The 24,838-nt window shown below is 50.0% G+C and overlaps 1 protein-coding gene across 29 annotated transcripts in view; it reads right to left on the bottom strand.

Annotated features, from left to right (window-relative positions):
- EIF4G3 (eukaryotic translation initiation factor 4 gamma 3) overlaps nt 1–24,838 on the bottom strand; it is an 84,855-nt gene that overhangs the window by 5,792 nt on the left and 54,225 nt on the right. For 24 of the 29 annotated variants that reach the window (XR_014010294.1, XM_081202885.1, XM_081202906.1 and 21 more), the window contains 17 exons: nt 23,004–23,858; nt 18,866–18,954; nt 12,272–12,524; nt 10,632–10,765; nt 9,986–10,105; nt 9,143–9,253; nt 7,027–7,197; nt 5,964–6,161; nt 5,242–5,388; nt 4,851–5,087; nt 4,258–4,362; nt 3,770–3,902; nt 3,207–3,301; nt 2,682–2,775; nt 1,345–1,462; nt 708–931; nt 181–296 (listed from right to left, as the gene is read on the bottom strand). Coding sequence is in view for 28 of the 29 variants with exons in the window: in XM_081202885.1 (XP_081059011.1) it covers nt 181–296; nt 708–931; nt 1,345–1,462; nt 2,682–2,775; nt 3,207–3,301; nt 3,770–3,902; nt 4,258–4,362; nt 4,851–5,087; nt 5,242–5,388; nt 5,964–6,161; nt 7,027–7,197; nt 9,143–9,253; nt 9,986–10,105; nt 10,632–10,765; nt 12,272–12,524; nt 18,866–18,954; nt 23,004–23,858 (3,200 nt within the window). In the remaining variant the exon portion in view is untranslated. The remainder of the gene's footprint in view (nt 1–180; nt 297–707; nt 932–1,344; nt 1,463–2,681; nt 2,776–3,206; nt 3,302–3,769; nt 3,903–4,257; nt 4,363–4,850; nt 5,088–5,241; nt 5,389–5,963; nt 6,162–7,026; nt 7,198–9,142; nt 9,254–9,985; nt 10,106–10,631; nt 10,766–12,271; nt 12,525–18,865; nt 18,955–23,003; nt 23,859–24,838) is intronic. The other 5 variants (XM_081202886.1, XM_081202902.1, XM_081202904.1 and 2 more) reach the window with 1 other exon arrangement.

The following is a 24,838-nucleotide window of genomic DNA, read 5'->3' as shown; positions in this document are numbered from 1 at the left end:
TTCCTTGTGCAAAAGCTCCTCAGCTGACCTTAAGAAAGGTCCTTCTTGCTCTCTGCACTGATATTGTAAGATCAGCGGCCACAAAGCCAGACCTCGGAAAGGGTGGCTTTTAAACGCTTAAGCCCTCCGCCCCAAGAGAAAACTCCAATACACGTCACGATGGGCCACAGCTCTCCTTACCTTATAATCGTTTATGTGCAAGAACTCGTCAATGATCGATTTGCACTTTCTCTCTATTTCCTCTTCTGACAATGCAGGTTTTTCTTGGGCTGGGGATGTGGAATTTTCAGGCTTGGCTGTTAAGACAGTTGAATGGGTAAGGGGAGAGGGAGAGGGAGAGAAAGAGGCAGGAAATGTAGAATGCTTACTTCAATGCAATGTCAGAGATGCAAATGCCATTGTCATTACAGGCAAGTCCTTAGGCTGTGTCCTGTCATTCTTCGTAAGTCCTACATGCAGCTACACACTCTAGGATTTGTGGTGTAATTCATCCCAGAGAGAGATCTGCACAGAATACCTCGCTTTAGATCACCACCATTTTGACTCAGAAGGGGCAACAAATGAACGTGGATGAAATGATGCTATGAGCTCAATGGACATAAATTAGCACCAACCAAATCAGTCACAAAATGTTTCTGCTCATCCAGCAGGAAGGACAGCCCAGAGTTCAGAAGTCCCAACTTGGAGGAGGAAGAGGAAAAGCTCACCAGTTTCCTTGGCCTTGCTCCTCTCTGCCTCTGTGCTGTTCCAGTCGCTCTCCAGCCCCCCTGTCAGCTGCTTCACAGTCTCCAGCATCTCCCTCCGCTGTTCTTCCTGAGCCTGGTTGTCCAAGAGCTGCTCCCTGCTGCTGCTGACCCGCAAGAAGGTGTTGGGGCGTGAGGCTGGAGAGGGGAGCAGCTTGTCGTTCTTCTCCCTGCCTGTGCTCCCCCGACTGTGGGAGCAAAGACATTTCTCAGGAAAATCCCTTACTCACGCACTGCTTGAAAAAAAATTAACCCCCAACTCGGCTATGTGCCAATTAGCTTTCAAGTGACTTTCAAGTGATAGTAAACACAGACATCAAGCGCTAAAAGCAGAAGAGTTTTATCGGAGAGGCAATTAAATCTCTGCTTTTTTCACACATTTCATTACATGGACAGCCCCCGAGAGCATGAGCTACCGAGTACGTACATACACATACACACACACACACACACACACACACACACACACATTGAGGGTTCGTAAAGTCAGCTTAATCACATACAACTCATTCAAGGCTATTATTATTATTATTATTATTATTATTATTATTATTATTATATGAAGTGGGAAAGAAGCAGCCATGGGTGGCCTGAGACTTACCTAGTTAAGGCCCTGCGAGAGTCCAACTCTGCGGATGTGGCTGAGGCAGACACAGATGATGCGGGAGGCTGCAGTGCAGAGAATCGGTTCAAACTAGTGGCACTTGGTCGTAAGGAATCTGCAAGAGGATGTTGGGGAGAGTAACAGCTGCCTCAAGGGCTCCAGGAAACCCATCAGCCAGAGGCCCAGAAGCTCTTAAACCTAGCACAAGTTTAACTGTGTCAAGTGGATGCCTTGATGATCTCTCTCATCCTTCAGGGCAGAGGGTTTTTGCACTGAGAGAGAGATAGGTCACCTACAGATACATGAAACCCTTTAAAGCCTTAACAGGCTTGGGTGTCTCCTAAGGACCAAATCCTTCCCTAGAAACCAAGCCTTATGAGGAACAGTTTAGGAAGTTGGGTATGTTTAGCCTGGAAGAGATTGAGAGGAGATAGCTACCTTTAAATATCTGAAGGGCAGTCAAATGGAAGTTGGATTCAGCTTGTTTTCTGCTGGATCCGAAGGACAGGACCCAAACCAATGGATTCCAAATGACAAGAAAGAAGATTCTGACTAAACACCAGGAAAAACCTTTGACAATTAGAGCTGTTCGACAGTGGAACAGGCTCCCTTGGGAGGTTCTGGACTCTCCTTCAGTGGAGGTTTTTAAGCAGAGGTTGGATGGCCATCTGTCATGGATGCTATGATAATTTGCTCTGATTTCTTGTTCCAGGCATTGATACTGAGTGAATCTCAGCAATCATCCAATCAGGGCCGAGTCTTTGCAGTAGCAATGTCAGCTCTGTGGTGTGGACTCCCCAAAGATATTTGCCAAGCTCCCACACTGAGCTCTTTCCGGAGCCAAGCAAAAACCGACTCTTTCAGGAGACTCTCTAGCTAACTTAATCATGCTATTCTTAGCTCTTGATCGGTTTCCGACTGTAGTACTATAGTGTATTGTCCACAGACTGCTGCAGCACTACAGTCGGAAACGGATCAAGCGCTGGTTTGATCTACCAATTCAATTACTTTGGTGAAATATTTGAATGTTTAAGAAAAAGAAGAAGTAGAACATGGGAGTTATATCAGGCTAAGTCCTTCCCAAAGTAAATCCACTGAATTTAATGAACCTAAGATTGTTGTAACCATTTAACTTTAGTGGGTGTACCAAGAGGAGGGCTAGCACTGAATATGGCCCATTGCACGGCCCATTCATAACAGGAAGTAAGCCAAGACTGGAAATTCCAAAAAAGGAGAAATGACAAGGAGATGTATTTGACGAGGAACAGCAACTGCCAGCACTTTTCAGGGTGCACAGATCAAAATGCAGGGGGGGGGGGAGGCTCCACACTCACCAATCTCACTGGCCTTGGCTCCCCCACTGCTGCCTTTTCCCCAGCTGCCCAACTGGGCTTTAGGCACAAGCTGAATCTTCTCATCTATTGTGGGCTGAAAGACACACAGACAGGAGCACAAATCAGGGAGAGCCTGCTGGGGATTGGAACCGCCCCACCCAATCCTGTTTCACAGAAGGAAACAAATCCTCCCGCCCTCTGGCTCACTGCCACCCTCTCTCCCACTTCCCAGTTCAAAATGCCTAGATGCACAGATGGACAAACAGCTTCCTTGGAGGGCAGGGCAGCAGGAAAAACCAAGATTCCCCAACCAGGCACTCTCCTGGCATTCTGAACTACAGTTCCCACTGGCACCAGCTACTGTAGGTGTGTAAAGCTGGAACCTGTGGGAACTGCAAAATGTCTGGGAGGGCACCACTTTCAGGAAGGCTGATGTTGAGGATTGGGAATGTGGAAGATGACCAACCAAAGGAGAGTTGGTCTCTCAGGATTCCTCTCAGAAAGAGATTCTTCCTCCATACAAACCTTGGTGATTTTAAGGAACTTGGTGGGGTCCAGCACACGGGTATTTTTCGCCCCCTGCACCGTGTTCCAGCCACCCTCCTCTACCCTCTGAACACCTGCAAACAAAACAAACAAACAAGTTACTTTTTAGAATCCCTGCTATGGTAGCTAAAGTGGTCTGGGATGAGTTGTATGTGTAAAGTGAAGCTTGAGAGCCTATGGGAATAAGGCTGCTATGTTTCCTCTGTCGTATTTAGCTGAAGAGTGCATTTCAATTTGCATTTCTGCCTAAGCAATCGTGTGGCAGGTTTTAAAAAAATATTTGTGCAGTTTCACCATTTGCCTATTCTGTGCAATGGTCCATGCACACGCTAGTAGAACAAATGGCTGGAGGTTGCTCCCCAATATGCTTAACAATAATATATATGCATATATATATGGGAAGAAATGCATATGGGCAGAAAGATATATTCAACCTGGACAGGGCACTCTATAATCTAGACACCGGAGGCAATTCTCATGACATGGACCCTTGTTCCTCTCTCCTCCTGGTCAAGCATCAGATGGGAACTCTGGAAACTTACCAGGCCTCCTCTTCTCTTTGGTCATTAGTTGCTGGACTTTCCGCTGCTCCTCCTGTTCTTCAATTTTTGCTTCTTTATGGATCTGCTCTATCGTCTTGGGGCCTTGATCTGCCCTCCGTGAGACCCAGTTACACTGTGGAAGACAGGAAAGCAAGGACGGATGAGGCCTTCTTTCTCCCCTGCACACTGTGGGGTAGTTGTGGTTGATGCAGACAGAGGAAGCGGGATATTCTACTGAGAGGAAAGCTGCTCGCAAGCTCCTTCCACAAGCGTGACACAAGTCGACTGTAAAACCACAGCTACCCCATGACAGCAGCCCATGATGCAGGAGACAGCAGCTCCACTACCCATCATCAAAAGATGGTCTCTGACAGCCCTTTAAAAAACCAAGAACTACCCTCTCAAGGTAAGACTAAGAGCCAGGTGAGGGCAGTACCCCTTTTCTCTTGTGGGCAATTACTCATCTGCTTCCCTTGCCGGACACGTACCTGCCTGAGGTCTATGACATCTTGAAGCATGAATCGTATTCTGGAAGAGGTTTTCCTCTCTTTGACTATCTTTTCCATTTGATTGAAATACTGGTCCATTCGAGGCTAGAGGAAACACAGATGCTCTCACCATATTTCATAGGAACATGAAAAACTGCCTTACAGGGGGGAATGGGGAAGGGGATCCTCTTCAGCCTCTCCTGGGAAACCTTTCAGGGCCTGGAGCAATGAGGGCGACTCTTACCTTTGGACAGGGGCTAATCCCAGCCAGGCAAAAGTAAAGAGGTTTCTACATAGAAGTACATAAAAGTCACCCACCCGCCTCTGCACTTTCCAAGTGGCCTCACATTCTATCCACTCCAGGCGGGTATAAAGCTGGGCCAGTAAGGGGTATGGATCTAGCTTTTCTGAACACTTAAGTTCTTTTCAGAACCAAAGAAGATGGATTTGGGTTTCACTCTTCCCTGATGACACAAGGGGCAAAGCAACCCCACTGCCCCATCTTCTAGGGGAAAGCACAAGCGCCACTTAGCAGCCCACAGAAAAGGCTACAGCCACCAAGGGTCTCAGTGTGGGTGCCAGGTTCTTCTAACCTTGGCTTTCTCAAAGTCCAAGTCTTTGCCAATGGTAGTCAAGAGGCGGCAGAGGCACTCAAGGGACTCCGCGTCGTGGTTCTTCAGCAGCTTCACCACACAGTCGTGCATGATGGCCTCTGTCAGCATCTTCAGCTTGAAGAGCTCCCCAATGAACTTTATGTTGCCAATGGAGCGCCGCCGGGCCTTGTCCTTGGCTTCTTCCAGTTCATCGTGGAGCCGCGTCCTCTCCTCTGGCTGAGGGGCAGAGAAGGAAGGGGTGGTGAGAAAGGGCTGCCTGCCACACCACAAGCCCATGGCCTCGCTTCCCAGGCCAGCAACACCACAGGACTCCCATGTCTTGGGCTCCCTGCTCCTGGGAGCGCACAGAGGGTGCTCTGCCGACACTCACCGTTGTGGCAGCTTCCAGCTCCTTCTGCTTCTTCTCAAAGACATCGTCATCAGCTTTGTCCTTTTCAAATTCCTTCTGGCAACGATTCAGGAGTAGCTTCCGGAAGTTGACAAAGCTCCCGGGCTTATCCGCCATGGGCACCTTCAGCTGTGTGCAGTACGTGTCAAAAGGGCCAAGGAGGAGGAAAGTGAGCACAACAAAGGCAAAACAGGGCACTCTCATCACTTGCTGCATTCCTAACCAGCATTTTATCATTTTATTAATAAAAATATTTACCGGCCATTATTGATAAAAACATATTAGACAAACAGACTGGCTCACAGCATTCATATTGAAAACAACACAGTAATATATACATATACATAATATATATAAACTTTTAACATCAAAGGTGAACTATTATGGAAAGGTGCTATTATTAATTGCCTGCATGAGCCTGGTTCAGATAAGCATCTTCAGGACAACCTCCCCATAAACCCCTTTTCATTCTGGTGTCTAAAAGGCAGCAGATGACAGACCAGTGCAATTCAGCCCAGTATTATCTACCCTGAATGGCAGAGTATCTCCTGAGACTCAGGCCAATAAGGTCCTTTTCAAATCATCCTTTTAACAGCAGATGGCAGGGATCAAATCTGGGATATCCTGCATGTTAAGCAGGAGCTCTGCCATGCCCCCGCTCCCACTGGGTATTTTCCTCTTCCAACTTCCCACTCCACACTTACCGTGACGAGACACCTGCACATGTTTGCATAGGCCACAGAGAAGCTGGGTTCATCAATGGCTTTCTCGAACACAAGGTCGATGACGCCTTTCAACCTCTCTTCCGTGTCCACAGTTAGATCAGTCACTTGCTTCATCAGCTGATTGAACATCTGCGGTGTCAACTTATTCAAGATGCTTCGGACCTTGCGGAATAGCTCCTGAAGGGAAAATGCAGGTGTTAAGGTGCAAAACTCAAATGAGGCAAAAGGCCTAGGAGAGCAACGGCCCAAGACAGCTGCTTTCAGTACCCAGGCATGTATGCTTCATTGCGTTGTATGCCCAAACCATCCCAGGTCAGCTTGAACAGCTCCACCCATGTTCACAGCAACTCCAGGAGGAAAGGGGAAGACAGGCAGACAGGGAAGTTCAGACACAGCCAGGTTGAAACAACCAGACTCCAGAGCAGCAAAAGCTTTGTACAGTGGCAGCTCAGAACGCAAATATATTCCACACAGGAAGTCTGTCCTCTGTGGGATCCCCCTTCTTTCCCCCTCCCAAGGAAAGGCAGAAACAGTCAAGTAGATAACATAGAGAAATACACCTGCCAGAGAGGTAGTAGGTTGTCTGGTATCCTCATTTGTCCTTTTAAGCCAGGGAGGTCCAACTTTTCGTATCAAGTGGGCCGCAATCGTATTTCAACAAGGAACCCGTGTGTTGTGGGGGGGGGAGGGGGGAGCGAGGCCAAAATTTGTGCTGCCTTCCCATAGCCAGGTAAGTGAGTCCCTCCCACCCCCTTCCAAAGCAGGAAAGCACTAACCAGGCTTTGGGAAGAAGGTGGCGGAACTCTAGGACCCTGTTAGAGCATACACCCCGCCCCAGCCCAGCCCATCACTTGCTCAGCTTGGGAAGGCAGCACAAGGGCTGGGGAGGTGGGGTTGTCAAATGTTGCCATATTTGGGCTGCACGTTGGACCACCCTGTTCTTAGCCATGCAAATCACGCTGCAGCTAAGGGTGGGTGTTAAAGTGGGGAGAAGGGCCAGCCCCTTGGCAGCCCAGCCAGGAGGCTCATGTTCTTGCCTCACCTGGGTTTTGATGCTCTCAGAGTCTTCCGCTTGCGTCGCACGCTTCAGACTCGGCTTCCAGGCATTCTCAGCTTTCTTCAGGTGTACATCCTCTTTGACACAAACCGTGATGATCTTCCTGGGCTCCCGCCTCTGGCCTGGCTGAGATCTCCGCTGTCCAACGTTTAAGAGCTAAGAGAAAAACCAGTCCCTTGAATGTTAAGTCCCCTTTAACACAAAGAGGCTCAAACAACACATATGTCCAGCATCAAAGCAACCCTGCTCTGCCAACACTAGCATCTACTTGGGAATTTATGCAGGTGAACATAGGAATGTAGCAAACTGCCTTATACAAAGTCCATCTTCAGGGTTTCAGACAGGGAAACTCTCTCAGCTCTACCTGGAGATGCCACTGAGGACTGAAGCATGGAGTTACAGACCTTTCCCACAGAGAGAATATGAACCAAGACGGAATGCTGCCGGCAAGCAGCCCCAGCCACACAAAAAGCAGCCCCTCCTTTGCTACGTGAGGCTGAGCCTTTCTGACCATGTTTCACTGTGGCTGTGATAAACAACCCCAGGTTTTCAGGATATTGCACTTTCTGAGGTACAAGAGAACCAAACGTTTAAGAAGGGCAAGGTAGGAGGAGGAAGAAAGAGAAAGAGTGGGTTGTTTTTTTTAAATGTGCTGGAGAAAACACTTCCCCCTGCTGTCTGACAAGTGAGCACAACAGCCCCAATCCTGAAACATGAGGTCCATATCCAAGCAAATAATCAGGACTTTGCCTGAGAGGCACACCACAGGCCAGTGTGATCCAGACGCAGCTCCAACCGGCCCACGGTGCTGCTGAGGAGACAGTGCCAACAACAAGCCTGACTGGTGGGACAGAGCAGCAAACCACCAGCTCGCTCCTCCTGAGGTTTCACCATTCACACATGTTCTGCACCAAGTAAGGCTTGCACAAAGGCAGCATCAACTCCTTCCAGAATCCAGCCCTTGACATCCAAAATGCAGCAAGGAGCTTCTCTATGTGCTTAAATTCTACACCAGCAGCTTGAGCTGTAGCACCTGCTACTGTAGGTCCCTTTCTACAAATCTTGGGGGAAGCAGTGATCATTATGGGAGCAGGATACATGGATTTTGGCACTTCAAAAAGTGTTTCATGGACATCCCCCAGCAGGAGTCTCTGCTCAACACCGAGCAGAGCAAAATCATTTCCCAGTCCGGGCAGGAATAAGCAGCAAAGGAGCTGTACTAAGATCACAAACTTGTGAAGTTCACAATGCCGGCCACATCAGGTCCGATGCAGACACAAGATCTTCGCTTCTGTCCCCCTGCCCCCCCCCCATACCTCTCACTCCCAAACACCACCCAAGAATGTTTAATATTTTGCAGTCAGACGTAAGGGCTGCCATTTCATGGTAGCCCTCAGCCAGCATTCACCTATCAGCACCACAATCAACAACAATTCAATCTCCGGCACCTTCTGTAACATAATGTCCCTTGCATTCTTTTCTAGCGTTAGAAAACTGAGCCACTGAGTTAGATTAAGGCCTTCCTCCTGGTGCATCTGGGGTGGCTTTTACAGCACAGCAGCTGGCTGTTTTTCTTAAGCTATTTGTACCTATTTCTAATTCACCTCACCCAAGTCCTTTTTGAAAATAAGATGCATTTTTTAAACTTGTTACCCGATTAACTGTGCCACCAGGTACCAAGGTTAGTGAAAAGCTGTTACTCTCCAAAATGCAGAAGGGGGGAAAAGCTGCCATTCAGCAAGGCTGAGATGGAGCATCCACGAGCTGCTAAATGCTCCAAGCCAAAAGAAAAACGAAGACAGGTCAAGCAGGACTTACCTGGTCTCCCCCTCTACACAGGACTGCGAAGAGCAGCCCTAGGGCAGATCCAGCTCAGGCCAAAGTCCCAGTATGCCCTCTGCTGGTGCTGTCCCACCCACCACTGAAGAGACGGCAGCCTAGAGAAGAGTACAAGGCAAGGCTGGTGCCATTTCCATTACAGGCTTGTGCTCTGTGGGGTTGTTTGCTAGCTACTCTGAAGACAGGAGGGCAGAGGAGAAGGCTTTGCAAAAAGACGCTCACAGTGAGGGAGGAAACTGGGGGCGGGGGCAGGATGGCTTACCCCTATGGTCAAGTTCCTCAGCTGTGGGTGAGATGAGACCAACAAAGGGCATGCTGGGGGCCCACACCGAGCAAGGGGCTGGAGTCCAGGTGGGGGCTGCACTTTGCAGGCCTGTAAAAAGAAAGAAAGGGGTGGGGGAAAGGAAGGTATTATCCACAGGCTGACACAGAAAGACCTGACATGCCCATGTAGGCGTCTGTTACAGCAGATGGGCATCACAACTTCAGAAGGTAGGTCTTTAGCTTAAATTTAAACCCGCCCCCCCATTTTTTGTCATTTCCCATTAAAAACCCATTAGCTGGATGGCTGTTCCGCAAGCCAAGAAGCAGATGCCACTTGCAAAGAACTTATTTCACCTGACTCACCATAATTATTTTAAGAAGGTTTCTCCTCTTCTTTTGCTTCTTCTCTCCCCCCCCCCCCCGCAGCCCCATATCGTCCCTGCTTGGCCCCCCGCTATACAGAAACCAAAGGAGCTCAAGAAGCAGAACCTCAGCAGAATACTAAGCAGGTGGCTATGTTCCTTCCCACCGGTGTCAACAGAACCAATTGACTCCTTCAGAGGCGAACACACTATTTTCCAGTCAAATAGAGTCAAGGAAGCACATGAGGAGCCTTACAGGTGATAGAAAGATGCAAGAACAAAGTAAGGGATGGGAAGGAAGACAGAATGAGGAAAGGCACAGACCAGCGGAGGGAGGAGGAAAAGGGAAGAGGAGAAGGAAAGAGAGAAAACTGAGAAAACGTGACTGCAGAAGAGCTCCCAAACTGGCAGCTGCTCCAGATTCTGGAAGGAAAAGGCAAAAGGTCATTTCTAACTGTGGATGTAACTCTGACACTTACAGGTGCGCCCCGCCCTCCAGGGATTTGTCTTCCGAAATCAGCAAATGCTGGTGTGAAATCTGGACCCCGTGCCAATATCCGAGGATCCAAAGTTCGAAGAGGCAGTTTTGGCTGATTGATCTGTATTGGCAGAAAAATGTAAAGTTACAGGTAGCCATGCAGCAACCGTCTGCACAGACAGCAGCATTTGGTAGATACTCCCAAGTAGCCTCAAGAGCTACAGCTGAAAACAGAACGCACAGCCAATGACTCATCCTGCCCATCAAGATCCATTTCCCTTCTAACTTGACCTCTGAGGGGGGTGCCTGCTAAAGCTGAGCAAACTGAGGCATGGCAGTTCAGGGCCATCTAACTACCCCACCACCAGAAAGCTTCTGTCTGTTGACAGAGAGGCAGCTCAGGGGAAGGGAATTGGGGGTTTTCTGCTTCCTGAGGCTAGAAGAATGTTTTGGGGAAGATGCATACATATCATCTAGTTTTAAACCCAGTCCAGTGGCAGCATTTCCTCTTGTGCTTTATTAAATCGGACCAGGTCTTCAAAATGTTGCAAAATCCAAGTTCTCAGTTTAAAACACTAGGTATGCCTCTCTTGACCTTCAGCTGCCACCACAAACTCACTTCCTCTGCCTACACACTAGCCCCATACCTTGTCAAGGACCACATCGCTGATGGGCGGCAGCCCCTCCGGCTTCTGGATGCAGGCAGGCATGAACTGGAAGTCTAAGAGGAACTCCCGGTCGTACTGCTTCTTCCCTTCGGAGTCCTGGGGCTTCCACTGCTCTGTAATGACACCACCAGCCTCAGGATGGGGCAATTCATTGCACCATGTTTTCCCACCAAGGCCCCCTTGCTCCAATTGGAATTGTGGTCATGGGGATCTTTCTCCTTTGCCTCACCCTGTCCCTATTTTGTGGGGAAGTCACGAAATGGTCGAGGGAATGAGTGCATGGCTCCATGGAAAAAGAATGTTGCACTCTGATTGGGGAGGTCTGGCTTTGCATCCATTTGGCCATTTGGTCACAGAGAGCCTTGCTTGAGCCCTTTCTTGACTGAGGGGACCCCCCCCCCGGCATCTCTTTACATGGGGGGGGGGAGAAGGGTTTGATGCTGAAGGGGAAGAAGCAGGATCAGGACAGCACCGGGACAGCCGTCCACAGGTTTTGTAGCTTTGTTCTAAAGAACCCTTGGGAAGCACAGTACAAGCAGCAGCAGTGCATGCAGCAGAGGGACAGTTGTGCACTCTGCTCTGTGCAGATGCACCTGGAGGCTCAGAGAGCATAGGCTGCCCAAAGAGCTACAGGTGGTCACTTTTATCACACAGAGGGGCAACGCAGCAGAGATTTGTAGTCTAGGTCCAGCAGATATTCTATAAAGAATTTATATGTTTCAGTCTTTCAAAGGGTCATTTTCAGGAATTAACCACCAATGAAGTGCTCTTTAAAGGGAGGCAAACATCTGGAGCCACAAGTTTGACATCCTGGAAACGAGAGCTCTGGCACCACATGAAAAATTAAAAAGCCTGGGAGTCGGGAGGCATAAGTGCAGTGATGGCTGCCAGCTAGGGCCCTGGAGGTGCCAGTGTGGGCTCCACCACGTGCCCTGCTGAATCCACACGGATTCAGAGTCAGAATCTCAGGGAACCAAGCAGCAAAGGCAGGATTCCAGGCAGGAAAAGAACTGACATGGAGTGATGCCTTCCTCTCCAGAAATCTACTTCTGGAGAGGCCACCTCACACGGGGCTCACTCCACCTGCAGCTAGCTACTTCTTTCAAAATACCGGCAAGTCATAGCCAACTGTCCATTTCCGGCTCAGGTGTACAAGAAATAAGGCATGCCTGCCAACTGCATGAAGCAGCCCTTAAACTCCGGAGGTGGCCTGGAGATTTGACTCAAAGAATCACCCTGAGACCGGAAGCTGACACCAAGCCCTCTGCTGGGAAGGCGCTCTCTCGCTCTCTGAGCTTGCTCAACATTTTCCTGGTTACACAGGAACATAGGAAGCTGCCTTACTCTGCTGCTCTAGTTCAGTATCATCTACACTGACTGACAGCAATTCTCCCTGCCCTGGAGATGCTGCCGAGGGCTGAATCTGGAGCTTTCTGCATGCAAAGCAGGTAACTCTGCCACTGAGCTAAGGCCCCTTTCCCATTACTTTCTCTCACCCCTTTGCTAGGAGAAATGCTGTTTTCCCCCCAAAGAGGCAGAGGAGTAACAGCCCATGCCACGGACTGCTGAGTATGCCCCAACCTCTGGGGTAAGTTGAGCAGAGGGTGACTGGTACTTACCTGGCTTATACTGGCAGGACGGGGTTTCACTGGGACTCTCTGCGCAGCCTGAATTCCCCTCACCTCCTTCCCCCTCGGAGACGTTCTCAGCACCGTTGCGAATGGGCTCCCCTTCCTGCTCACCATTCTCCTCCGCAGCTTTCGCTACCTTAAGGTCAGAGTGGGAGTCCCTCCTAGGGCAAGTCTTCTGGCTCATTGCCTCTTGTTCAGATTCAAGTATCCTGTCACCTCCAGGTTCCACTTCTGCTTTAGGCTGAAACAGCAAGCAAGCCCCAAATCAGCGGCCTACTCTCTGCCAAGCACTCAATAAACAAAGCTCTGCTGCCTCTAAACTAAGGACTGGAAGTTGCATGTGGCCCTCCAGACTCCTCTTACTGGTCCTTGGAACTCTTCCAAGGAAATGCCCCTTTCCTTAGCTCTGCTGCTGCACACCTGGCTGGAGCCGTGAGAATACTTCTCACTTGCCTAGATAGAGCAGCATGTAGAATCCTGCATGACTGTACAAAGGGTGGGAGTTGCATCTACTGCCCTGCCTACTTTTTTAATGCCCATGGCCCTGCCCTCCACTGGCCCCTGGAAGGTTGCCCATGAGGGAGAAAGGCTCTCAGTCTGAAAAAGGGAAACACTGGCCAAATAGAGATTATGTGTCAGGGAACTGCCATCAGAGCATCAGGTGGTGGAGGGACTCAGGCAGGATGAAAGAGACTCAACTGCTGAAGCAGGGACCAGCAGGGGGAGGAGTGATTCTCTGAGGGAATGTGAGCAGGAGGGAGGGCTCAGGGATGCTTCCAGCGAAAATAGTGGGGAGGTATCTGAGTCTCACATAGGGAGACCCATACCTCGCAGGAAACTGTCACGCCGTGAGTCCAGGAGACGCGTTTCCGTTAAGGAACTTCTTTGCTGGAAACGCTTCCGCAGGCAGCCACTGTCGGACTCTACTAGTGACTAGAGCAGACATGTCTGAGGAGCTCCGTCACACACGGAGGTTTGTGGGGGCACACAAACTCTGAGGGAGCACGTTTTCACGCACAAGCAGCTAATCAAACCCTCACAGCAGTCCGACAGTCTTTGTACGCTGCCTGTGCAAGAGAAGGCATCATGAGCGAACCAACCGGAACCGGAGGAGCAGGGGCTGGAGCTGGTCCAAGCTTGGAAGATAGATACCGAGCGTTGGAGGTTCAACTGGCCCTGCAGACGGCGAGGCTGGAGGAGAGAAGGGCTCAGGATGCAGACAAGAAGGGGAGAGCCACTCAATTCCCCAGAAAGGTACCAGGATTGGTGCAGAAATTTGGGGGGGACCCCAAGGACTACCATGCTTTTAGGACAGAGATGCAATATGCCCTTAATGTGCAGTTCGATGAGTTCCCTGATGAGGAATCGCGAGTTGCTTTTGTAATTGGGCATCTTGAGAAAGGGGCTAGAGACTGGGTTCGACCCCTAATGGCAACGCACAATGACATACTAAAGGACACAATGAAGTTCTTTCGTGCAATGGATATCATGTTTTCCAGCGATATTGAGGAAGGGGTGGTGCGCAGACAGCTAATGGCTTGTAAGCAGGGGAGTCGATCTGTCCGTGAATATTGGACTGAGTTTACCATGCTGATTCACAGACTGAGTTGGGATTTATCGGCGGCACCCGTTCAAATGCTATTTGAAGAAGGTCTTTCTTCGGGGGTGAAAGACGAGCTGGCACGGAGCCCCAGGGCGGAGTCTATGGATCAGCTGACCAAATCTGCGCTGACCATAGGAGCGCGGCAGGAGGCAAGAGCCTTGGAGAGGCGGGAAGGGAGAGGGGAACGTTGGAAGGAGTTCCGCATTCCAGACATTCCTGAGCCAGCTTTCCCGCCGGCAGAGCCGATGGAAATCGGAACAGCGCGCGCGCGCGCATTTTCAAAAACCAGCGAGGGAGCTAAGAAGGAGGGAAAGGGCCCCCGGAAATGCTATCTCTGCCAACAGCCAGGCCACTTTGCCAGAGTCTGCCCCCAGAGGAAGGAATGGCAAGGGATGGTGGGAGCTGTTGAGGGGGGAGAAGAAGGGGGAGAGGAGCAGGTAAAAGCCAACGCCTGGTTGCCACAATTGGGGCACTGCAGCCAGGCCAAAGAGCAGTGAAAGTGCCCGTGCCAGAAGCTCCTCGACCTGCTCTAGTGATTGAAGTGTCGCTAGAGCTGCAGAATGGGCACCCCCTAAAAATAAAGGCGCTATTGGACTCAGGCAGCTCCTGCAATTTTATGAGCAAGGAGTTTGCTGCTGAACACCAGATACAGACCATCCCTTTAAGCAACCCCCTGCAGGTGACCACGATTGATGGCAGGGAGTTGTTGGGAGGAGGAGTCCGCTTGCAGACTGTCCCAATGATAATGAGGGTGGCAAGGCACACAGAACTGATAGCGTTTAATGTGGCCACCCTGGGAGGCGCTCCCATTATTTTGGGAATGAGCTGGCTAGCTCTACATGATCCGCTGGTTGGCTGGCATCAAAGAGTGGTGTCCTTTGGTTCAGCACATTGCCTAGAACACTGCAAAGGGGAGAAGGGTTCAGTAGGGGCCCAAGCCACCCTAGCAGGGACTGAAGTAATGGGGAAGGTGAAGGTACCACCACAGTATGCAGATCTCAGCGACGTGTTCAGTGAGAAGGAAGCTGACCAACTACCACCTCATAGACCCTTTGATTGTCAGATCAATTTACTCCCTGGAGCACAGCTTCCCGTGGGCAAGGTGTATGCCATGTCAGACAGGGAAATGCAGGAGTTGCGAGGGTTCATTGACAAGAACCTGAAGAGAGGCTTCATCAGAGAGTCCAAAGCAGCAGGGGGGAGCCCAGTGTTCTTTGTGGACAAAAAAAATGCGGACAAGCCGAGACTTGTATGTGATTTTAGGCGGCTGAATGCAGTGACTGAACCGGTGGCGTTCCCTATGCCCAGAATTGATGATATTTTGAACATGGTGAGGAAGGGAAAGATTTTCACAAAGCTGGATCTAAGGGGGGCGTACAACCTGATACGCATAAGGAAAGGGGATGAATGGAAAACCACCATGTTTACCCCTTTGGGGGCGTTTGAATACCTCGTTATGCCATTTGGATTACAAGCAGGCTCCGCGTGTTTTCAATCTTTTATGAACCACGTGCTGGGCCCTTTGCTCTACAAGAATTGCGTTGCCTTTCTAGATGATGTGTTGGTGTATTCTGAGAATGAGGAGCAACATGTGAGAGACGTCAGAGAAGTGTTGAGCAGACTGCAAGCCAACAGGCTGTGGGTCAAACTGGAGAAGTGTCGGTTCCATACCAAGGAGGTGGAATTCCTGGGGTACCGCCTGTCAGACAAGGGATTGGCCATGGATCCCGGCAAGGTACAGGCAGTGCTGGAATGGAAAACACCCAAAACCAAGAAGGATGTGCAGAGGTTCCTAGGGTTTGGAAACTTTTATCGTAAGTTCATCCGCAACTTCGCCCATCTGACGGCGCCCATCACTGACTGTCTCAGCAGTAAGAAGAAGTTTGTATGGACGGCGGAGGCGGAGCGAGCGTTTGAGGAACTGAAAAGGGCCTTCGCCTCTGAAGAACAACTTCTGCATGTGGATTTACGAAAGAAGCTAAGGGTGGAAACAGACGCATCTGACAGAGCCATAGGGGCGGTGCTTCTTCTGCAGCCGGGGAAGGAGGAGTCGGAGTGGCGTCCGTGTGCCTTCTTCTCGCGGAAGCTGAACAAATCCGAGAGGAACTACACGGTGTACGACCGAGAACTGCTTGCTATTCATGAGGCGTTCCGGAGATGGAGGCATCTGCTAGTTGGTGCACAACATAAAGTGCAAGTGTGCACGGACCATAAAAATCTAGAGTACTGGAGAACGGCGCGAGTGCTCAACCAAAGGCAGTTGAGATGGGCCCAAGAGTTCTCCAAATTTAACTTTGAGATTTGTTATGTGCCAGGCCCAGAGAATGTTAGGGCGGACGCTCTCTCACGCAAACCTGAATATTTGGAGGGGGAGGGAGCACCCGAAGAAACCCATATCATTCCAGAGGACCGCTGGGTGTGTGGGGCGACTTTGGTGGGGCAAAGGGAATTGGTAGAGGGTACGGTGCAGGATGCATACGCCCAGGGGAAACTCAGGGATCTCAGAGGGGAGGAAGACAAACCCGGTGGTTTTGAGGAGAGAAATGGGGCATTGTATTATAAGGGAGCGTTATATATACCTGAAGGGGAATTGAGGGAGAAAGTACTCAAGCAGCTGCACGATAGCCCCACAGCAGGGCACTTTGGGCAACACAAAACCATGTGGCTGGTTACCAGGGAATTTTGGTGGCCCAAGGTCAGGGAAGATGTGCGGGAGTATGTGAGAGGGTGTGAACAATGCCAAAGAGCCAAGGGGGAGAGGCAGGCGCCGGCTGGTTTATTAGAACCACTGCCCACACCTGAGAGACCGTGGGAAGCAGTGGCAATAGATTTCATGACTGATCTGCCAAGGTCTAGAGGGAAAACAGCCATCATGGTTGTAGTAGACCTGTTAACTAAAATGGCCCACTTCATAGCCTGCTCACATGCGGTTACAGCAGAAGAAACCGCCAAATTGTTTGTAGAGAATGTGTTTAGGTTGCATGGCGCCCCCTTGAGGGTGGTTTCAGACCGAGGGAAACAATTTACTTCCAGGTTCTGGAGGAAGCTCATGAGCTTACTGCATGTAGAGGTTAATTTCTCGACGGCCCGTCATCCTGAAACCAACGGGCAGGCGGAAAGAGCAAATGGGGTTCTCCAACAATATTTGAGGTGTTATGTTAATGACAGGGAGAATGATTGGGTGGAGAAGCTGGCGTTGGCAGAATTTGCCTACAACAATGCAGAGAACGTGTCCACGGGGATGAGCCCCTTTTTGGCCAATCACGGGTGCCATCCCAGAGCCTTCCCAGGGGGGGAGGGGGAGAACTGGAGCGTTCCAGCTGCAGAACAGTTCGTGGAAGAAATGGAAGCGATCCATCGCCAGCTCCAACTCAACTTAAACAGGGCTAAGGAGGAATATAAGAGGCAAGCAGACAAAAACAGAAGGGAAGGTGAAAGCATCAGGGTGGGGGACCAGGTGTGGCTGTCTACCCAAGGGTTGCCATTCAAAGGAGGTTGTAAGAAATTAAGACCCAAAAGGCTGGGTCCGTTTGAAGTCATACAGCAGGTCAATCCAGTGGCTTTCAGGCTCCGGTTACCGAACCACATGAAGCTGCACCCAGTTTTTCACAGGTCGTTGCTGTCACCGTATAGAGGAGACAGTGAGGGGAGGGTCACTAGGGGACCAGCAATGGAGGAGAAGGAACACAGCTACCATGTAGCGGAGATCCTCGATTCCAGGTGGAAGGGAGATCAAGTAGAGTATTTGGTAATGTGGGAAGGGGAACCGGAGTCGGAAAACACCTGGGTTAGGGCAGAGGATGTCAATGACGAGGTTTTAATAGAGACTTTTCATCAGAGGTTCCCACGTAAACCTCAGCCTGTAGCGAGGTTCCGAAGGGAATACTTTGCCACCACCGACGAGGAAGAGGAGTTGGAGGGGTTCCCAGATTCTGAAGAGGAGGAGGATTCAGCTGGCCAGGACGACGATCGATGGAGAGAATTGTTCGAGACGTCAGAAGATGAGGAAGATTCGTTTCGGGGTTTTAGCCCTTCACCTCCCAGGGGGGAGGAATTGGGAGGGGGTGAGGGGGGCCCTGGAGGGGAAGTGGATGTCAGGGAACTGCCATCAGAGCATCAGGTGGTGGAGGGACTCAGGCAGGATGAAAGAGACTCAACTGCTGAAGCAGGGACCAGCAGGGGGAGGAGTGATTCTCTGAGGGAATGTGAGCAGGAGGGAGGGCTCAGGGATGCTTCCAGCGAAAATAGTGGGGAGGTATCTGAGTCTCACATAGGGAGACCCATACCTCGCAGGAAACTGTCACGCCGTGAGTCCAGGAGACGCGTTTCCGTTAAGGAACTTCTTTGCTGGAAACGCTTCCGCAGGCAGCCACTGTCGGACTCTACTAGTGACTAGAGCAGACATGTCTGAGGAGCTCCGTCACACACGGAGGTTTGTGGGGGCACACAAACTCTGAGGGAGCACGTTTTCACGCACAAGCAGCTAATCAAACCCTCACATTATGGATTTCATTTTAAAAAACAACAACAGGCATTCTCCAGTTTCTATCATTTTGAAATAGTTTCCAAAGTACTGACAATGCTCTGTTGCTGTAAAGCGTCCAGAATGGCCCAAATGATTTTTTAAAAAGGATTTTGTTTTTCAATTGACACCCCCCCAATCAACACTTCCCTAGCAGAACTGATTAAAAGCTCCACTAGTAAACAATACTGCAGCCTCTGCCAACCTGCTGCCCTCAGGATTTCCTGGACTGCCAGTCCTAGCTGGCTAATGGGAGTCTGGTGAAGGTTGTAGCGCTCTTAACATTTTCCTCAACTTATCCCTCTCTACAAGGGTAGTCACTCAAAATCAAAAACTAGGCAAACTTCTGGGGCTCCCTGGCTTAGTAGGTTCACCTCAAGGGCCAGAGAATCCCTTGAAACTTGGCAGCACGATGGCTCCTGAGCACCCCACCTCTCCGCCCTCCTGCCCGCCTTACCTCGGGTTCGGCCTCCACCCCCTCCTCAGCGGCCTGGCTCCGCTCTTTTGGTTTGTTCCAAATCTTTGGTGCAGTTGCAGCTGTTTGGGCTACAAGATAAAGTTGGACAGGTTATTTGCCAAATCCGGAGCCTGCTTGGAACAGAACAGCCTTGAACACAGGCTCCCCTTTTCCAGTAAGCTTAAAACTATGGGGAGGGGAGAAACTTGCCTCAGCCTCACAGAAACAACCTGAAGACAAGGGGAAAAGGGTCACGTTGACAGTTGCCATTAGGAAAACAATTCAAAAGATTCTAGAGCTGCAAATGAACCAAGAGGTGACACTTCTGCCCCTCACTGAAGTTCCTCTGACTTCCTGACAATTTACGGAAGCGTGGCCCTGGCCCTGTTGCCCCTTCCTTGGTCCAAGGCAAGACACAGCAATAGGCAGCTGTGGGGTGCAGTGGGGACACAAAGCTGCCTATGTAAGTCCTCTTGTATGAGACTTTGTAAATGAAACACTGAGAGCAATTGATTTTTGCAGTGTAATTTTAAATGCCCCTTGAAAAGATGATTCATTGTGCTTCCAACCTGGAAGAGCAGATTCCTCCATCCCAATTATCTCTTTCTCTCATGCCACCCACACCAAGTCAAAACACAGCCACAGTGCAGTTCTACACCTCCAACACCAGAGGGCGAACACCAACAGGGCCTATATAGAGAGGCGGCTTTGGAGAACCATGAGTGCCCATTCTTCTTTGCTTAATATTGTTTCTGTTGGCAACAAGAGCAGAAATAGGTCTGAGCACCTTAAAATGTGCCAAAGGGTTAGCAGCTTGTTAACAGCATCAGCTTGGAAGAGATGGTGGACCCAGAGAGCTGTGACAAAGCACGAGGGGACAAAGAGCCTGACCAGCTTTGACCCAAGGAAAATAACTTAACCCTCAGTCCTGCTGTTCTTCCCCAGCGATTGCTATTTAGTGAGGATGGGGATTCTCAGAAGCCAGGTCTACCGACTGAAATGCATGGGGGTTCCTGGTCTACTTGCAGAAAACAACAGAGATTTTTTGGTGGCCTGTTTTACCCACTGGTATTCAGAAGCAAGCGGCCTCTGAGCTGGAAGGAAGCACACAGCCACTGTGTCCTATTGGTGGTCTTATCCTTCCAGGAATCATAGAATCATAGAGTTGGAAGAGACCACAAGGGCCATCGAGTCCAACCCCCTGCCAAGCAGGAAACACCATCAGAGCACTCCTGACATATGGTTGTCAAGCCTCTGCTTAAAGACCTCCAAAGTAGGAGACTCCACCACACTCCTTGGCAGCAAATTCCACTGTCAAACAGCTCTTACTGTCATGAAGCTCTTCCTAATGTTTAGGTGGAATCTTCTTTCTTGTAGTTTGGATCCATTGCTCCGTGTCCGCTTCTCTGGAGCAGCAGAAAACAACCTTTCTCCCTCCTCTATGTGACATCCTTTTATATATTTGAACATGGCTATCATATCACCCCTTAACCTCCTCTTCTCCAGGCTAAACATGCCCAGCTCCCTTAGCTGGGAGTACAGCATTTCAGCTGGTGAAATCAGTCAGACCCATCTCAGTAGAAAAAAAAACTATCTACAAAGAGCTCACCACCTACTACCTCTGGAGGCTGGTGCAAAATGTGCTCCCCACACCCTGCCCTGCTGCAGCCACAATGGACTTAAATTCACTTCCGCCAGTTCAGAAAATGGTCACGACTTTCTATAGAAACTAGTTACTGGTGGACACACAAATGACCTGCATAACTGTGCAACAGGCAACTTTTCACCTACTCCTCAAAACAAGCCACAAAGCAAAAGTTACCTCCCATCTGTGCATTAAATTGTAATAGGCTTAATTACCCTAAACCTCCCTCCTTCCTTCTAATTGCAATATTTAAGCTTGATAGAAACAGAGGACAGTGGAGAGGAGCCTCCTTGTGCGGTGGCTTCTTTGTATGCCCATAAATAAAGGCAATGAGGACTGATAAAGCAACACAGGATGCTTCTCAGCTGCACCTGACAGACCAACCCAAGATATTCTGGACTTTAGCAATTCAGAGCCAGCCTAAGTAGAAGTCATTAGAACTGCAGAACAGCCATTCATATGCCTGGAGTCACGGTTATTAAAACATTCCCAGATGCTTCTCTTTTTAACAATTGATGGCCATAAAGCCCAGCCAAGGTTCCTCTTAAGTGTTTTCTCTCTCCCTGCTCCCCCCAGAGTCCCCTTCAAGTTAACTGCAGAGTTCAGTAATGAACCCAGTGCTTCCTCCCACCTGGGGAGATGCCCAGAAGACAAACGCCACTGCTTAGAAATGCTAGTGGGGACCTGCCTTAAGCACATACCTGGGATTCTCCCACCAGGACAGGAACTGCAAATTCTGTGGCCACCCCACAAAGCAGCTCACGGCCTCCCTTTCCACTAGCACTGGCCGCCAATGACCAAGGACAAAAGGATCGCAGGGAGGTCCGAGGGATGAAACTTAAGGCTTGACTGGAGCATAGCCCTGTTGCCATGTCATAATGCGATGGCAGAAGACTATGACATACTGCCCTGTCAGGCAAGGCTCAGGAGGAACCCTGGGAGGGGTGTGTGCAAGTCCAGGCCATGCCCATATGAGGCACCCCATGGCACTGGGTGAGAGGGGGGAGGAGCTACCATCTACTTCCGTCTGTGGTGGCAGCAGCCCCATGTTTGCAGATGAGGAAGGAATGGCACCAGCCTTCAGACAATGGCAGTTGGGTGTGAAGAGCCATTTCAGAGACTGAGACCCCCAAGTCATGTCCTGGTGCTGTCAGCATCTCTGCTGGCAAGGAGGCTCCACTGCCAAACCAAGTCCTTTGCAGCATTACAGCAGCTGGCTTCCCTACTTTCCACCACTTCAGCGCATGCCCACGCAGGGAGCTGCAACACAGATGAGGGGGAAAGCATTGCAATCTTCCCCAGATCAAGAGAGTGATTAAGAGACGTGATTGTGAAGGGCCCAAGTCTGAAAGGACAACAATCCAAGCACACCTTCTAAGGCACCCAAGCACCCTGGAGATGCAGCTTCCAACTCACACAAAAATATTGGTGAGAAGCAGGAAGAAGCAGGTGCTACACTGACACAAGAAAAAAAGAGGGGCTTTTCCTACTTCCCATCTAAACTCCACACCCCATATGCTGCTGCTGCTGGCTGACTTTCCTCAAATCCTCACAAGCCACCAACATCCCATAATTGGCTTCTATGGGGGGGGGAGAAGAAAGAGAAAATATTTTGGCAAAGCTGTGCAACTAGAGAAAATTAAAAGAAAACTACCTCAAACTGGGGCGATAATCTCTTTGATAAGAAATGCAATTCAAATACCCTACATATTTCTCAGAGACACAGTGAAACTTTTAACATTAAAGAGGTGTTGGCAAGTAATCTCAAAAATCATTTGTGAGCAACTCTGGGGACTGCTTGGGTTTCTTTTTATGTAAAAGGAAAGGGAACAGGGCAAAGGTAAAAAGCTCAATTCTAAAGATGTAGGATAAAAATAACTTAAAAATGAATAATATGGGAAGTGATTCTGAGCCAGAAAAGGTGGGTTTTGTGAATTATTTTTTTACGAGAGAGAGAGAGAGAGAGAGAGAGAGAGAGAGAGAGAAGCAGCAAAATGCCAAGCATTTGAACCATCCCAAGTCTGCCACCCACCCACCAATGCAGCTCTCCCTAAATGGTTGTTCTGCCTGCTTTCTGCTAGATAAAGCAGGAAGCATAAAAACAAACCACTTTCACAGGCTGTTTCTCGCTTTTGCTCATACCACAGAAGCCCTGTTCATTGTGGGGAAGGAAACAAGCCTACCCCGTCCCCATCAGTCCCTGTCTCCCCTTCAGGATTTGAAACAAATCTAAGGAACTGGGCAAATTTCCCACCCATCCGGCCTCCTCTGGGCCTACTTAGCTGCCCTCTGAAATACAGATCCTTTTCCAAGTTGCAACCGAACAAGAGAAAGCACACACTCACACATGGAGTTGAGGCAACTGATCCTATTTCCCCTGTGCAGCCAACCTCCTCCCCCCCCCCGCAAAGCTGTCCAGGCTCTGAATAAACTGTACCACAGACTTTTAAGGAGTTGGGAGAGACCATTGTGACCCCCTGTGAGGACACTCACCTGCTCCGGGGCCCTTCTTTGAATTCAAGCCCTGAGAGTCTGCATTGTCCTCCGGTTGTCCGTCTACCTCCACCTCTTCTTTCTCCAGATTTTCCTGGGTGTCTTCGCCAAGGGTAGTTCTTGTGGCCTCCTCTCCTTCTAAATCCCCCTGAAGAGCAGGGAGGGCACCAGGTAGTGGGAGAGGAGAAGCAGATGGTGGCGGAGGAAGAGGGCTCGTCGCTCTAACAGTAGCAGCGGCAGAAATGGGAGGAGGGCTGGGAGGAGGAGATGGAGGCAGAGACGGAACAGCAGGAAGAGCGACGGAAGCTGGAAGTGGCACACTTTCTGCCTCGTCCAGAGGTGCCTCTGGGCTCTCCAGATCCACAGCCAAGGGTCCAGCTGCCTCTGGTTGATCTGGTTCCAAGATGCCATCAGTCACTGTGACCCTTTCACTAACTCCATTCAGTTCAGTAATTAGATTAGTACTAGCAGTCACTTGGAGGTCGTTGGGGACTATTCTAGGGGGCTCCCTGCCTATATCCGCGCTGGTGTCATCTGTTGGGGGGCAGACGGGCACTTCCAAGCAGGGCGCAGCACTGTGAAGAGGTGCAGCTTCCTGTTTCGAGGAAGCAAGTTCACATCCATCCTCTGAGTCTGGTGCAAACGTTGATTTAGGAGGCAGAGGAGTGGCGGCGGCAGCAATGACCACCGCAGGGGAGGGCAAAGCCGTGAGAGGAAGCTCTGTTGAGGTCTCGGAGGAGGAGGTGGTCGGGGTCTCTGCTGTCAGGCCCATTTGATCTTTCCTCTCTCCACTAGGCTCTGGTCTGAGGGCAGGGGAAGGAGATTTTAATACTGGATCTGCTTTAGGCTTCTCTTCTGGGGGGAAAAAATGGAAGAGTTAGAAAGGGCCATTTAACTCGTCAAATCAGAATGAATTTGCATCAATTATCCACGCACTCCCACTTTCCAAGAGGAACTGCAGAAACCCCCACGCACCTCCCTGCCCAGAGTCCTCAATTCTCAGCCCAGAGGTTACTGAAGGAAGAAATTGGGATTAAGCAAGCAATGTGCTGCTCTTTTCTGTCAAGTTTGCTTGCCACCCATTTGGCAATACAAAAGGAGTCTGAGCCCCCAAACCCAATCTGTTCTCTTTGGTGGTTCCGAATAGGGCAGTTTGGCTTCAAGGGCCACTTGCCTTGGCACTAAGAACCCCCTCCTCACAGAGGAGGGGACTTTTTGGAGCTACAAAGGGCTCCCATGTGCAAGCAGTGTAGATGTGAAAAAAGTGAACTACGGGCCCTTTTGTGGATTTCTTTGCCAAGATTGCTTCGAAGACGCTGATTAACAACATGGATATGCATTTACAGGATAAATCAAAAGACAATGTCTCAAGTCCTGAGAACTATGTTGGAGCTCCCTCCGCCCCACAGCATTCGTTTTTTACCCTAAAGAGCCTTGTTATGTGCGCATGAGGGGTGGAGATGCAAGATGTACAATGGGAATCTTGGGATGCAAGCCCAATTCAGCAGCCAATGCAACGAGTGGAGCGCATGCGTCACCCCCACAAGCTAGTCTGAGCCTGGTGCCTCCTGTCACTACTGTCAAGGGACCACCTGAACATCCCCCTTTGGACTCTTGGTGCCTTTCTAAACTCACAGTCAAGAGGGCCACTTGCTATTTACAAAAAGGGTTTTGCCACTAATATCTGAAACCCAACTGTCTTGCACAAGTCAGTAAATAAGGGACTGAACACTAGAAGGCCACCTCTGCTATAGGATTACCAAAGACAATGGCAGCAACTGAGGGGATTGGTTCAAGGGGCACTGAAGCACCACTAGGAAAGAAGAGGACTAGTC

The sequence above is a fragment of the Podarcis bocagei genome, assembly GCF_964188305.1.
Source record: "Podarcis bocagei genome assembly, chromosome: 7".
NCBI classification, from domain to species: Eukaryota; Metazoa; Chordata; class Lepidosauria; order Squamata; family Lacertidae; genus Podarcis; species Podarcis bocagei.
The sequence above is the reverse complement of the archived record's forward strand: the minus strand, read 5'-3'. Positions and strand labels throughout refer to the sequence as shown.